The 16,948-nt window shown below is 39.8% G+C and overlaps 1 protein-coding gene across 1 annotated transcript; it reads left to right on the top strand.

Annotated features, from left to right (window-relative positions):
• Positions 1-200: 200 nt before the first annotated feature.
• On the top strand, positions 201-1,130 carry LOC102273508 (olfactory receptor 5H2). The gene has a single exon (XM_005911167.2). It carries the CDS (start codon positions 201-203, stop codon positions 1,128-1,130), a length of 930 nt encoding a protein of 309 aa, XP_005911229.2.
• The last annotated feature ends 15,818 nt before the right edge of the window (positions 1,131-16,948 follow it).

Raw genomic sequence — 16,948 nt, forward strand, 5'->3', positions numbered from 1 at the left:
CTGAAATACTTACATTTTCTATTATGCCAATTCCTCAGATTATTTTTCATTGTCATGATAGTAGTGAATAAAATCAAGGGCATTCTGACAAGTGCATGGTTTTATTTCAACTACTTATTCCAATATTCTTTCTATATAATCTTAATGAATGTTCCTTTTACATTTACTGCATTTCATTTTAGGGGCTATCCAGTAACAACATGGGTACTAAAAATGCAACATCACTGACAGAATTTGTTCTCACAGGACTTACATATCAACCAGATTGGTATATTCACCTGTTCCTGATGTTCCTGATAATATATCTCATCACCACTGTAGGAAATCTTGGACTAATTGCTCTCATCTATAATGACCCTCACCTTCACATCCCCATGTACTTATTCCTTGGGAGTTTAGCCTTTGTGGATGCTTGGATCTCATCCACTGTGACTCCCAAGATGCTCGTCAACTTCCTGGCCAAGAGGAAGATGATCTCTCTCTCTGAATGCATAACACAGTTGTTTTCCTTTGCATTCAGCGCAACCACAGAATGTTTTCTCTTGGCAACAATGGCGTTTGATCGGTATGTGGCCATATGCAAACCATTACTTTATTCAGTGATTATGACCAATAGATTATGCATCCGACTATCAGTCTTATCATTTGTAGGTGGCCTTATTCATTCCATAATTCATATAGGTTTTTTATTCAGATTAACCTTCTGTAAGTCTAACATAATACACCACTTTTATTGTGACATCATGCCATTGTTTAAGATTTCTTGTACTGACACTTCAATCAATGTTCTGATGGTATTTATTTTCTCAGGGTCAATACAAGTGTTCACCATTCTTACTGTTCTCGTCTCTTATATACTTGTTCTCTTTACAATCTTAAAAAATAAATCCATACAAGGCATAAGGAAGGCCTTCTCCACCTGTGAAGCCCACCTCCTATCTGTCTCTTTATATTATGGGCCTCTTCTCTTCAGGTATGTGCACCCTGGTTCTGCACAAACAGATGTTCAAGATATGATGGACTCTCTATTTTACACTGTTATAATTCCTTTGTTAAATCCAATCATCTATAGCCTGAGAAATAAGAAAGTCATAGACTCACTGACAAAAGTGTTAAAGAGAAATGTTTAGATTTCATAATGTTATCTGTAGTCTTTTTTTTTTTTATTAAAATCATCATATGGATGTAAAGATTAGACGTGTCTCTGTTTTGGTTAGTGTTCCAAGCTTCTTGTGTTTATAACTGCCTTTGTTTTTAAGGTGTTATGACTTAAAGTGTTAGCACTAATATACTCCCTAAAATATTTGTATATGTTGTTCAAAAATACAAAGAACTTTAAACAAGTATTTATGTCATGCTACAATAACTGAAGCGGAATACAAATTAAAACACTTTTATGCTTAAATGTTCTTCACTATAGCTTTATAAAGTCATTAAGCATTGAAATAGTATAGTTCCTCTGAACAGCATGATGTTGATTTAGATAGGAATACAGCTGTGCAGCCTGTAGACTCATATCTCATTTAACTCCATAGTGGAGGTGGGTTTGTGTTTGAACAAAGGCAAATCGCAGGAATTCTGCTGCCATCCAAAGGTCTTCCATCCACTCTATCTGGGACATGATGCATTTCACTTCTTGTGGGGATTCAATACTCATATCACAGAGAGAAACAGAAATTGGGAAAGCAATGAGGAAAAAATAAGAATGAAACAGGGAAGGTCAAACCAAATTGTAAAAGGATGCCCCCTTAGCTTAGTGTACTGTTTTGAATAATGAGGACAGTTTTCTCTCATTACATATATTTCCTTGAAAGGTAATTTCCAGCTGTGTTTGTATGTTGTGGGATAACCTTAAAAGTTCACTAATTCAGAAAGCTAGGAGATGAAATTTCAGAATAATTGGAATGACATAGAGAATAAAAGTGATGTAACAGAAAGGAAATGGTCAATCTTGCTAGACTTTTAAAAAATGAAGTTACTAGGAAGATAAAGAAATTATTAATATATAAAACATTTCTAACACCAGTCAGAATGGCTGCTGTCAAAAAAGTCTACAAACAATAAATGCTGGAGAGGATGCAGAGAAAAAGGAACCCTCTTACACTGTTGGTGGGAATGCAAACTAGTACAGCCACTATGGAGAACAGTGTGGAGATTCCTTAAAAAACTGGAAATAGAACTGCCATATGACCCAGCAATCCCACTGCTGGGCAAACACACTGAGGAAACCAGAATTGAAAGAGACACATGTACCCCAATGTTCATTGCAGCACTGTTTACAATAGCCAGGACATGGAAGCAACCGAGATGTTCATTGGCAGATGAATGGATAAGAAAGCTGTGGTACATATACACAATGGAGTATTACTCAGCCATTAAAAAGAATGCAATTGAATCAGTTCTAATGAGATGGATGAAACTGGAGCCTATTATACAGAATGAAGTCAGAAAGAAAAACACCAATACAGTATACTAATGCATATATATTGAATTTAGAAAGATGGTTGGAGCAGGAAATGGCAACCCACTCCAGTACTCTTGCCTGAAAAATCCAATGGACAGAGGAGCCTGGTAGGCTACAGTCCATGGGGTTGCAAAGAGTTGGACATGACTGAGAGACTTCACTTTCACTTTTCACCTTCATGCATTGGAGAAGGAAATGGCACCAACTCCAGGGTTCTTGCCTTGGGAATCCCAGGGACGGAGAAGCGTTGTGAGCTGCCATCTATGGGGTTGCAGACTCAGACACGACTGAAGCAACTTAGCAGCAGCAGCAGCAAGATGGTAATGATGACCCTATATGCGAACAGCAAAACACAGATATAAAGAACAGTCTTTTGGACTCTGAGGGAGAAGGCAAGGGTGGGATGATTTGAGAGGGTAGCTTTGAAACGTACATAAAAATAAAAATCTAGACCGTGTTGTTTACATGATGGCTTCAGATGCATATTCAGTTCAGTACAGTCGCTCAGTCGTGTCCGACTTTTTTTGACCCCATTAATCACAGCACGCCAGGCCTCCCTTTCCATCAACAACTCCAGGAGTTCACTCAAACTCATGTCCATCGAGTCGGTGATGCCATCCAGCCATCTCACCTTCTGTTGTATCCTTCTCCTCCTGCTCCCAATCCCTCCAAGCATCAGGGTCTTTTCCAATGAGTCAACTCTTCACATGAGGTGGCAAAGTATTGGAGTTTCAGCTTTAGCATCAGTCCTTCCAGTGAACATCCAGGATTGATCTCCTTTAGGATGGACTGGTTGGATTTCCTTGCAGTCCAAGAGACTCACAAGAGTCTTCTACAACACCACAGTTCAAAAGAATCAATTCTTCGGAACTCAGCTTTTGTCACAGTCCAACTCTCACATCCATACATGACCACTGGAAAAACCTAGCCTTGACTAGACGGACATTTGTTGACAAAGTAATATATCTGCTTTTTAATATGCTATCTAGGTTGGTCATAACTTTCCTTCCAAAGAGTAAGCGTCTTTTAATTTCATGGCTGCAGTCACCATCTGCAGTGATCTTAGCGCCAAATAAAATAAAGTCTGACACTATTTCCACTGTTTCCCCATCTATTTGCCATGAAGTGATGGGACCAGATCCCATGATCTTAGTTTTCCGAATGTTGAGCTTTAAGACAACTTTTTCACTTTCCTCTTTCACTCTAATCAAGAAGCTTTTTAGTTCTTCTTCACTTACTGCCATAAGAGTGGCATCAACTGCATATCTGAGGTTATTGATATTTCTCCCAGTAATCTTGATTCCAGCTTGTGCTTCCTCCAGCCCAGCCGTTCTCATGATGTATTCTGCATAGAAGTTAAATAAGCAGGGTGACAATATACAGCCTTGACATACTCCTTTTCCTATTTGGAACCAGTCTGTTGTTCCATGTCCAGTTCTAACTGTTGCTTCCTGACCTGCATATAGGTTTCTCAACAGGAAGGCCAGGTGGTCTGGTATTCCCTTCTCTTTCAGAATTTTCCACAGTTTATTGTGATCCACACAGTCAAAGGCTTTGGCATAGTCAATAAAGCAGAAATAGATGTTTTCTGGAACTCTCTTGCTTTTTCGATGATCCAGCAGATGTTGGCAATTTGACATCTGGTTCCTCTGCCTTTTCTAAAACCAGCTTGAACATCTGGAAGTTCACAGTTCACGTATTGCTGAAGCCTGGCTTGGAGAATTTTAAGCATCACTTTACTAGTGTGTGAGATGAGTGCAACTGTGTGGTAGTTTGAGCATTCTTTTGCATTGCCTTTCTTTGGGATTGGAATGAAAACTGACCTTTTCCAGTCCTGTGGCCACTGCTGAGTTTTCCAAATTCACTGACATATTGAGTGCAGCACTTTCACAGCATCATCTTTCAGGATTTGAAAGAGCTCAACTGGAATTCCATCACCTCCACTAGCTTTGTTTGTAGTGATGCTTTCTAAGGCCCACTTGACTTCACATTCCAGGATGTCTGGCTCTAGATGAGTGATCACACCATCATGATTATCTGGGTCGTGAAGCTCTTTTTTATACAGTTCTGTGTATTCTTGCCACCTCTTCTTAATATCTTGTGCTTCCATTAGGTCCATATCATTTCTGTCCATCGAGCCCTCTTTGCATGAAATGTTCCCTTGTTATCTCTTTTTCTTGAAGAGATCTCTAGTCTTTCCCATTCTGTTGTTTTCCTCTATGTCTTTGCACTGATCGCTGAGGAAGGCTTTCTTATCTCTCCTTGCTATTCTTTGGAACTCTGCATCAGATGCTTATATCTTTCCTTTTCTCCTTTGCTTTTCACTTCTCTTCTTTTCACAGCTGTTTGTAAGGCCTCCTCAGACAGCCATTTTGCTTTTTAGCATGTCTTTTCCATGAGGATGGTCTTGATCCCTGTCTCCTGTACAGTGTCACGAACCTCCATCCATAATTCATCAGGCACTGTATCTATCAGATCTAGTCCCTTAAATCTATTTCTCACTTCCACTGTATAATTATAAGGGATTTGTTTTATGTCATACCTGAATGGTCTATTGGTTTTCCCTACTTTCTTCAATTTAAGTCTGAATTTGGCAATAAGGAGTTCATGGTTGGAGCCACAGTCAGCTGCCGGTCTTGTTTTTGCTGACTGTATAGAGCTTCTCCATCTTTGGCTGCAAAGAATATAATCCATCTGATTTCGGTGTTGACCATCTGGTGATGTCCATGTGTAGAGTCTTCTCTTGTGTTGTTGGAAGAGGGTGTTTCCTGTGACCAGTACATTCTCTTGGCAAAACTCTATTAGCCTTTGCCCTGCTTCATTCTGTACTCCAAGGCCAAGTTTGCCTGTTACTCCAGGTGTTTCTTGACTTCCTACTTTTGCATTCCAGTCCCCTATAAGGAAAAGGACATCTTTTTGGGGGTGTTAGTTCTAAAAGGTCTTGTAGGTCTTCATAGAACCGTTTAACTTCAGCTTCTTCAGCGTTACTGGTTAGGGCAATGTCTTGGATTACCGTGATATTGAATGGTTTGCCTTGGAAACGAATAGAGATCATTCTGTCCTTTTTGAGATTGCATCCATGCCGGGGACCAGCCCCAGCTGATCCAGGGTATTCGAAGGAGAGACAGCCTAGGCAACTATTTATATGCTAATTAGAGATATAAAGAATAATAGAATGAGGATAGCTCAGTAGCAAAATTCAGTGGAGAAAAGAGGCTGAGTAGCTTGGTTTACGCGGGAGACCAATAAAACTTCAAGACAAGAAGTTTGCACCACTTACGTAGGCCGCAGGCGCCCTCTCGAATAGCGGAAGGTGCCTCACCCTAGACACCTTCTCGAGTGAGTCTTAGAAGCCCAGGCATAATTAGTAAGCGTGGTGGGTTCCGCGCTCCAGATGGAGACTTCAGCCAGAATGTGAAAAGAATGACATGGGGAGACCAAGCGCTGGTGAGCAAGGCCCGTAGCTTTATTTTCAACAGGGGTTTTTATACCCTAAGTTACACATAGAGGATAATAGGGGATGCAAAGTCAGCAGTCTTTGATTCTTATCAAAAACCAGGGTTTCTTTCCTGCAAATTTATCGTATACAATGGTTTAGGTGATTTACATCATCTTCTGGCCAGAAGGCCTACTAACATTTTATGACTCTTGACAAGGACTTATCAACAAAGACTTATTTTCTCTAAGAGTAATTATTTTAAGGTTTGGCGCCATCTTCCGAAGATAAAATTGCATTCCTATAGGGTGGATGTGTAATGGGTTTACAACAAAGGAAAGAATTTATTACCTTAAGGGTCTAAAATTACTAACACCAAGGCCACTACTTATTTTTTCTATATACCAACTATATTAATTAATACATATTCAAGGATACAATTCAGGGGGTGTGAAAACTTGGCAACAAGCATTGACTCATCAATGAAATCCTTTACTAGTTTATTCTGACAGTTTCTAACTCTCTGAGAGGCTCTAAGCTATTTGAATATCTTAAGCTTCCCGAGCCTCTCAAGGCTGGGAGACTGTAAACAATCGTATGCATAGCTGCAGGAGTCCGGGTAAACTTGTCAGGCGAGTTAGAGAGCCATCTGAGGGGTTTGAATTTAAACACTCCTAATTGCCCAGGAACTTTATTAATTGGAGCTGTAAGTTAACTCTTTGACAGAGAGAGAGAGATGGTGGTAGGGGACAGCCCCCAGTAAAGTCAGAGGTGAGAGCACAAAGCAATAAAGTAGGCAGACTCTGGTTTTTTGGGGGAAAATGCTTGAAAATATCTGGGCGGACTCCTGAGGCTCGATCCCGCCTTTGCGTATGCCGAGCCTCCTTCCTCATGACCTTTGTCACGGAGTGGAATGCCTCACCGGCTCCCGGCACATCCAAGTACAGCATTTCAGACTCATTTGTTGACCATGATGGCTACTCCATTTCTTCTAAGGGATACCTGCCCGCAGTAGTAGATATAAGGGTCATCTGAGTTAAATTCACCCATTCCAGTCCATTTTAGTTCACTGATCCCTAGAATGCTGATGTTCATTCTTGGCATCCACTGTTTGACCACTTCCAATTTGCCTTGATTCATGGACCTGACATTCCAGGTTCCTATGCAATACTGCTCTTTCCAGCATTGGACCTTGCTTCTATCACCAGTCACATTCACAACTGGGCTTTGTTGTGATGCTTTGGCTCCATCCCTTCATTCTTTCTGGAGTTATTTCTCCACTGATCTCCAGTAGCATACTGGGCACCTACCAACCTGGGGAGTTCCTCTTTCAGTATCCTATCATTTTGTCTTTTCATACTGTTCATGGGGTTCTCAAGGCAAGAATACTGAAGTGGTTTGCCATTCCCTTCTCCAGTGGACCACATTCTGTCAGACCTCTCCACCCGGACCCTCCCGTCCAGATGCATATTACCAAGTTCAAATTGTGTTAAGATTATATGGTGTCATAGTGCCTAGTGGATAGCTTGGGAAGATATGAAAATGAATAATATTTTGGATGATTTGTGACCTCAAGGTACTTAGATGTCAGCTTTCATCTCACTTTAAGCTCTAGATACAATGAGTAATCCATCTTCACGACTCTTACCTTATCTTCCTCAACACTGAAATTCCATACACTTTAATATTAACACTACTGTGGTCTTTACCCTAAAAATTATCCACCTTTGAGCACTTACTTACCTCCTATATCCTAAGGATACTCATGAGTCCTAACCATACCTGATAGTTTATTCTTCATAAATAGAACAATGATTAAAACATATTCCATTTTGATAACTTTTAATGGATTGATGTGCTAATAGATTATTTGCAAATATGGTGTTTGTGTGTATATATATATATTTTTCTGTGTATATACACATACATCTGATTCATGGGTATGTCCAGATTAAATGATATATATAAGTATATATCTATATAGGAGAAAAGGAAAGATATACACACTTGAATGCAGAGTTCCAAAGAATAGCAAGGAGAGATAAGAAAGCCTTCCTCAGCGATCAGTGCAAAGACATAGAGGAAAACAACAGGATGGGAAAGACTAGAGATCTCTTCGAGAAAATTAGAGATATCAAGGGAACATTTCATGCAAAGATGGGCTTCATAAAGGACAGAAATGGTATGGACCTAACAGAAGCAGAGGATATTAAGAAGAAGTGGCAAGGATACACAGAAGAACTGTACAAAAAAGATCTTCACGACCCAGATAATCACGATGGTGTGATCACTGACCTAGAGCCAGACATCCTGGAATGTGAAGTCAAGTGGGCCTTAGAAAGCATCACTACGAACAAAGCTAGTGGAGGTGATGGAATTCCAGTTGAGCTCTTTCAAATCCTGAAAGATGATGCTGTGAAAGTGCTGCACTCAATATGCCAGCAAATTTGGAAAACTCAGCAGTGGCCACAGGACTGGAAAAGGTCAGTTTTCATTCCAATCCCAAAGAAAGGCAATGCAAAAGAATGCTCAAACTACCACACAGTTGCACTCATCTCACACACTAGTAAAGTGATGCTTAAAATTCTCCAAGCCAGGCTTCAGCAATACATGAACTGTGAACTTCCAGATATTCAAGCTGGTTTTACAAAAGGCAGAGGAACCAGATGTCAAATTGCCAACACCCGTTGGATCATGGAAAAAAGCAAGGGAGTCCAGAAAAACATCTATTTCTGCTTTATTGACTATGCCAAAGCCTTTGACTGTGTGGATCACAATAAACTGTGGAAAATTCTGAAAGAGAAGGGAATACCAGACCACCTGGCCTTCCTGTTGAGAAACCTATATGCAGGTCAGGAAGCAACAGTTAGAACTGGACATGGAACAACAGACTGGTTCCAAATAGGAAAAGGAGTATGTCAAGCCTGTATATTGTCACCTTGCTTATTTAACTTCTATGCAGAATACATCATGAGAATGGCTGGGCTGGAGGAAGCACAAGCTGGAATCGAGATTGCCAGGAGAAATATCAATAACCTCAGATATGCAGATGACACCACCCCTATGGCAGAAAGTGAAGAAGAACTAAAGAGCTTCTTGATGAGAGTGAAAGAGGAGAGTGAAAAAGTTGGCTCAAAGTTCAACATTCAGAAAACTAAGATGATGGGATCTGGTCCCATCACTTCATGGCAAATAGATGGGGAAACAGTGGAAACAGTGGCTGACTTTATTTTTCTGGGCTCCAAAATCACTGCAGGTGGTGATTGCAGCCATGAAATTAAAAGACGCTTACTCCTTGGAAGGAAAGTTATGACCAACCTAGACAACATTTTACAAAGCAGAGACATTACTTTGTCAACAAAGGCCCGTCTAGTCAAGGCTATGGTTTTTCCTGTGGTCATGTATGGATGTGAGAGTTGGACTATAAAGAAAGCTGAGGGCTGAAGAATTGATGCTTTTGAACTGTGGTGTTGGAGAAGACTCTTGAGAGTCCCTTGCACTGCAAAACGATCCAACCAGTCCATCCTAAAGGAGATCAGTCCTAGGTGTTCATTGGAAGGACCGATGTTGAGGCTGAAACTCCAATACTTTGGCCACCTGAGGTGAAGAGCTGACTCATTGGAAAAGACTCTGATGCTGGGAAAGATTTAGGGCAGGAGGAGAAGGGGACGACAGAGGATGAGATGGTTGGATGGATTACCGACTCAATCGACATGGCTTTGGGTGGACTCTGGGAGCTGGTGATGGACAGGGAGGCCTGGCGTGCTGTGGTTAACAGGATTATAAAGATTCAGACATTACTGAATGACTGAAGTGAACTGATACATCTACATCTATGTTTATACTCATACAGCCCTATAGCTCACCCTCTCCTTCCTTGTCTCCATCTCTGTGTCTACCACTATCACCATCATCCTGATTTGTTCTCCATGATATTATAAGGTCTTTTCAAACAATATGTTGATTTAATTCTGAAGTCACTGACAACACAGTTTTTATAATAAGCCCTGTGTTATACCCAAAATGAGTTGTAGAAAACTTCCTGAACACCTTTTATTCTCTCAAGTACATGCTTTTGCTAATGAAAGTCTCTCCGCAGAGAATCTCCCCACTATCAACAACTAACCCCATCTTTATTTACAACTGAAATGGTGGTCTTTCTTTCAGATCTTTCTCAAATGTTATAGCTATCATGATGGACTTCCAGATTATTTTGAAGAGGTTAGTAATGCTTACTCATTTGAAACTTTTAGCAGTTTATTTATCCTTTTTTGTAGCATCAAAATATTTATTCTGCTCTCTTGAATTCAAGGACTCTCTTAATTCATTCTGAGATTAGTTCAGCTAAACAGTAGAAGAGGAAATCTGTTTTACACAAATATGAACCTCCTTTTGGGATACTAAACGAGTAAATGCTTCCATTTTATATTTTGTACAAAAGAATATTATATCAAAATTATCAAAAGGAAAAAATTTTTCTGTATGTTTAATTATACCAAAATAAATTTCATGATAATAAAGGCACATTTAATTGACATTTCATTTCAATCACTATATAAGGAATATCCCATAAATAAGTTTTTCTTTACCTTGAAGATATTGCTGACTCTCATTATTTCTCTTAAGATTGTTACTGTGATTTCTGTTGTACTACTTAAAAAAAATTTTTTTTGTCATAAAAATCACATAATATAAAATATACTGTCTTAACCATATTTAACTATAAAGTTCAGTGGCACTAAGTCCATTCCCATTGTTGTGCAAATCTCACCATCATCCATCTCCTGAGTTTTCCCTAATCTGGAACTTTGTTACCATTAAACACTAACTCCCCAGTGCCTCTCCCCAATCCCCACCCTTCAGTCCCTGGCATCTACCAACATACTTTCTTTCTGACTTTATAAATTTGACTGTTCTAGATATCTCATACCAGATCAGATCAGATCAGTTGCTCAGTCGTGTCTGACTCTTTGCAACCCCATGAATTGCAGCACGCCAGGCCTCCCTGTCCGTCACCAACTCCTGGAGTTCACTGAGACTCACGTCCATCGAGTCAGTGATACCATCCAGCCATCTCATCCTCTGTCATCCCCTTCTCCTCTTGCCCCCAATCCCTCCGAGCATCAGAGTCTTTTCCAGTGAGTCAACCCTTCGCATGAGGTGGCCAAAGTACTGGAGTTTCAGCTTTAGCATCATTCCTTCCAAAGAAATCCCAGGGCTGATCTTCAGAATGGACTGGTTGGATCTCCTTGCAGTCCAAGGGACTCTCAAGAGTCTTCTCCAACACCACAGTTCAAAAGCATCAATTCTTCAGTGCTCAGCCTTCTTCACAGTCCAACTCTCACATCCATACATGACCACAGGAAAAACCATAGCCTTGACCAGACGAAACTTTGTTGGCAAAGTAATGTCTCTGCTATTGAATATGCTATCTAGGTTGGTCATAACTTTCCTTCCAAGGAGTAAGCGTCTTTTAATTTCATGGCTGCAGTCACCATCTGTAGTGATTTTGGAGCCCAGAAAAATAAAGTCTGACACTGCTTCCCAATCTATTTCCCATGTAACTGGAGTCAAACAGTTTTTGTCTGCACTCAATGTATATTGGGATGCACTTTTAAGGTTAACTTAATATATGTCCTACGAACAGCTAGAAAAATACTACAAATGAACCTATTTGCAAAGCAGAAATAGAGACACAGAGGTAGAGAACAAGTGTGTATACACCAAGAGGGGAAAGGAGGGGTAGGACAAACTGGGAGATGGGGACTGACATATACTATGTATAAAAGAGGGAACTAATGAGAACATACTATAAAGCACAAGGGAAAAAAGATGGTACAATCTGTTGCACTGCTTTTGATTATAATAAAGAAACACTTAGGTAAGATTTATTACAACAATACACATTTCAATAAACTGGTCAGAAAATTCACAAATAAATTATGTAACTGAAAAATGAAAATGTCCTGATTCTGGAAGGCACAATAAACTCTGAGTTATATTCTATGACACTGTCAACTATAAGAGAACTAAGAAAGAAATGATTTCTTAAAAACAACACAACAAAAACAACAAATGATCACTGACTTCTCATCAGAAACAACAGAGCTCAAAAGACAGTAGAACAACATCTTTAAAGTGATAAAAATAAAATATGTCAACTGAGAGCTCTATATCTGGTGAAAATAAATTTTAAGAATAAAAGCACAGTAAAGATATTTTTATACAATAAAGACTAAGCAAATCTATCATTAATATCACTGTGAAAAAGGTATTTCTTAAGAATGAAGGGAAATAAGTTCAGATAGAAACTTGGATCTTCAGGGAGAAATTTAGAACTCTGAAAATAATAATTCTGTAGATAAATAGAAAACTATTTTTCTATTAATTTCTTTAAAATTCATTTGCATATTTACAGCAAAAACTATGACTTATATTGGGGCTATAAAATATGACAACTTTGCCTTACAGGCCAGGCAGTCTATACATAGATATACAACTGTACATTGTTCAGTTTCATGTGAATGGTACAATATTACCTGTAAGCAAACTTTGAAATGAGCTAAGAACGTATATTGTACTCCTGAGAGCAGACACACACACACACACAAAAGTAGAGACTTACAGAAAAAACAGATGTTACAAACAAAACAAATAGTAAAATGTTATACATAACCCAGTCTTGCAATAATTATATTAAAGATAAGTGGAGAGAAAGTATTCCTATTAAATGATAAATTCTTTCAACAGATGTTCAAAAAGCCAGGAGAGCATTCTGGAAAGACGATAAGAGCACCAGAAATCTCTCTCCCTTCCTAAATATAAATTTCACTGGCATTATCTGTGTAACAGAAATAATATGGAACTCTAGAGTCTACTGAAGAATTGTAACAGCAAGGGAAGGTTTAGCAGTAAACTGTGGTTAATTTTGGTCAATTTCAGCTCTAAGCACAGCTACCCATCAACTACTCCATACCCCACACCATGCAGCTGTGTGTGTTCCTAGAACAGCTGGCACACATGTTGTAGGAGTGGAATAGAATCCTTCATCCAAATACTGAGGATTTGTGCAGTGATTGCAGATGATGCATTCTGATCACAGAGGTGTTAAAAAAAGGAAGAAATGGCCATTTTTGTTGTACCTCCCACCACTTTTGCAAGCCACTCTCCCTCCAACAGAAGTGACTACCAGGGAATTTAAGGAGTTGGTGCACTTTTATCCTCTTTAATTTTTTTATTTTTCCCTTTTGGATCAAAATACTAAAGACTACTACATCCAAAAGCAATCACATAGATGGGAAAAATTAGAAAGTTACCATGTATGTCCAGGAAAAGACACAGAAAAAGAAACCTGAAACAACCTTAAATTTATACCTCAGACTGATCATGAGCAAAACGATGGCCTACAATTAAAAAAAAAAAAAAAAAAAAGCCCCCAAATATAAACTGCAAAACCTAGAAAAGGGGAGAATTTAATTTCCAGATTTACCGTATTATTAGATTCAAATATCCAGCTTTTGGTGGGGTGGGGTGGGTTCCCTAACGGCTCAGTGGACAAGAGAATCTGCCTACAAGGCAGGAGATACAGGAGACATGGGTTCAATCCCTGAGTCAGGAAGATCCCCTGGAGGAGGAAATGGCAGCCCACTCCAGAATTCTTGCCTGAAAAATCCCATGGACAGAGGAGTCTGGTGAGCTACAGTCCATAGTGTCACAAAGAGTTAGACATGACTGAGCATAGCACACAATATTCATCCAGTTTTTAACAAAGAATCTCAAGGCATATCAAAAAAATAAGAAATGAGACCCATTCAAAGAAAAAACATGCCCCTCTCAAAAAAACCAGAAACTGTCCCTGAAAAGGCCTGATGGCAGATATACTAGATAAAGACCTTAAAACAGTTGTCTTAAAGATGCTTAAAGAACTATAAGGAAGATGTAGAAAAAGGAAAGAAGCTGATGTATAAGCAAAATGGAAATATTAATCAAAAGAAACCTAAAAAGAAATAAAAAAGAAATTCTGAAACTGAAAAATATATACTTAAAATGAAAACTCACTAAAGAAATTTAAGGCATATTTGAAAGTCAGGAAGGGAGGTGGTGAGGAGATACCCCTCATCCAACGTAAGGAGCCGTGAAGAGATACCCCACACCCAAGGTAAGAGAAAACCAAATAAGACGGTAGGTGTTGCAAGAGGGCATCAGAGGGCAGACACACTGAAACAATACTCACAGAAAACTAGTCAAACTAATCACACTAAGACCACAGCCTTGTCTAACTCAATGAAACTAAGCCATACCCGTGGGGCAACCCAAGATGGGCGGGTCATGGTAGAGAGATCTGACAGAATGTGGTCCACTGGAGAAGGGAATGGCAAACCACTTCAGTATTCTTGCCTTGAGAACCCCATGAACAGTATGAAAAGACAAAATGATAGGGTATGAAGGAGGAACTCCCCAGGTCAGTAGGTGCCCAATATGCTACTGGAGATCAGTGGAGAAATAACTCCAGAAAGAATGAAGGAATGGAGCCAAAGCAAAAACAATACCCAGCTGTGGATGTGACTGGTGATAGAACCAAGGTCTGATGCTGTAAAGACCAGTATTGCATAGGAACCTGGAATGTCAGGTCCATGAATCAAGGCAAATTGGAAGTGGTCAAACAAGAGATGGCAAGAGTGAATGTCGACATTTTAGGGATCAGTGAACTAAAATGGACTGGAATGGGTGAATTTAACTCAGATGACCCTTATATCTACTACTGCGGACAGGAATCCCTCAGAAGAAATGGAGTAGCCATCATGGTCAACAAAAGAGTCTGAAATTCAGTACTAGGATACAATCTCAAAAACAACAGAATGATCTCTGTTCGTTTCCAAGGCAAACCATTCAATATCACAGTACTCCAAATCTATGCCCCAACCAGTAACGCTGAAGAAGCTGAAGTTGAACGGTTCTATGAAGACCTACAAGACCTTTTAGAACTAACACCCAAAAAAGATGTCCTTTTCATTATAGGGGACTGGAATGCAAAAGTAGGAAGTCAAGAAACACCTGGAGTAACAGGCAAATTTGGCCTTGGAATATGGAATAAAGCAGGGCAAAGACTAATAGAGTTTTGCCAAGAAAATGCACTGATCATAACAAACACCCTCTTCCAACAACACAAGAGAAGACTCTACACATGGACATCACCAAATGGTCAACACCGAAATCAGACTGACTATATTCTTTGCAGCCAAAGATGGAGAAGCCCTATACAGTCAGCAAAATCAAGACCAGGAGCTGACTGTTGCTCAGATCATGAACTCCTTATTGCCAAATTCAGACTTAAATTGAAGAAATTAGGGAAAACCAGTAGACCATAAAGCTATGACCTAAATCAAATTCCTTATGATTATACAGTGGAAGTGAGAAATAGATTTAAGGGCCTAGATCTGATAGATACAGTGCCTGATGAACTATGGAATGAGGTTCGTGACATTGTACAGGAGACAGGGATCAAGAGCATCCCCATGGAAAAGAAATGCAAAAAACCAAAATGCCTGTCTTGGGAGGCCTTACAAATAGCTGTGAAAAGAAGAGAAGTGAAAAGCAAAGGAGAAAAGGAAAGATATAAACATCTGAATGCAGAGTTCCAAAGAATAGCAAGGAGAGATAAGAAAGCCTTCCTCAGCGATCAATGCAAAGAAATAGAGGAAAACAACAGAATGGGAAAGACTAGAGATCTCTTCAAGAAAATTAGAGATACCAAGGGAACACTTCACGCAAAGATGGGCTCCATAAAGGACAGAAATGGTAGGGACCTAACAGAAGCAGAAGATATTAAGAAGAGGTGGCAAGGATACACAGAAGAACTGTACAAAAAAGATCTTCACGACCCAGATAACCACGATGGTGTGATCACTGACCTAGAGCCAGACATCCTGGAATGTGAAGTCAAGTGGGCCTTAGAAAGCATCACTACGAACAAAGCTAGTGGAGGTGATGGAATTCCAGTTGAGCTCTTTCAAATCCTGAAAGATGATGCTGTGAAAGTGCTGCACTCAATATGCCAGCAAATTTGGAAAACTCAGCAGTGGCCACAGGACTGGAAAAGGTTTTTCATTCCAATCCCAAAGAAAGACAATGCAAAAGAATGCTCAAACTACCACACAGTTGCACTCATCTCACACACTAGTAAAGTGATGCTTAAAATTCTCCAAGCCAGGCTTCAGCAATACATGAACTGTGAACTTCCAGATGTTCAAGCTGGTTTTAGAAAAGGCAGAGGAACCAGATGTCAAATTGCCAACATCCCCTGGATCATGGAAAAAGCAAGAGAGTTCCAGAAAAACATCTATTTCTGCTTTATTGACTATGCCAAAGCCTTTGACTGTGTGGATCACAATAAACTGTAGAAAATTCTGAAACAGCTGGGAATACCAGACCACCTGATCTGCCTCTTGAGAAACCTCTATGTAGGTCAGGAAGCAAGAGTTAGAACTGGACATGGAAAACAAACTGTTCCAAATAGGAAAAGGAGTACGTCAAGGCTGTATATTGTCACCCTGCTTATTAACTGGAGAAGGCAAAGGCACCCCACTCCAGTACTCTTGCCTGGCAAATTCCATGGATGGAGGAGCCTGGTAGGCTGCAGTCCATGGGGTCCCTAAGAGTCAGACACGACTGAGTGACTTCACTTTCACTTTCCACTTTCATGCATTGGAGAAGGAAATGGCTACCCACTCCAGTGTTCTTGCCTGGAGAATCCCATGGACAGAGAAGCCTGGTAGGCTGCAGTCCATGGGGTCACACAGAGTTGGGCACGACTGAAGTGACTTGGAAGCAGCGGCGGCTTATTTAACTTATATGCAGAGTACATCATGAGAAACGCTGGCCTGGAAGAAGCACAAGCTGGAATCAAGATTGCCGGGAGAAATATCAATAACCTCAGATATGCAGATGACACCACCCTTATGGCAGAAAGTGAAGAGGAACTAAAGAGCCTCTTGATGAGAGTGAAAGAGGAGAGTGAAAAAGTTGGCTTAAAACTCAACATTTAGAAA

This window comes from Bos mutus, chromosome 1, assembly GCF_027580195.1.
Source record: "Bos mutus isolate GX-2022 chromosome 1, NWIPB_WYAK_1.1, whole genome shotgun sequence".
NCBI lineage: Eukaryota > Metazoa > Chordata > Mammalia > Artiodactyla > Bovidae > Bos > Bos mutus.

What these genes read in the sequence shown, in the direction of transcription:
- LOC102273508 (XM_005911167.2), top strand. Translation starts at nt 201, where the DNA reads ATGGGTACTAAAAATGCAACATCACTGACAGAATTTGTTCTCACAGGA.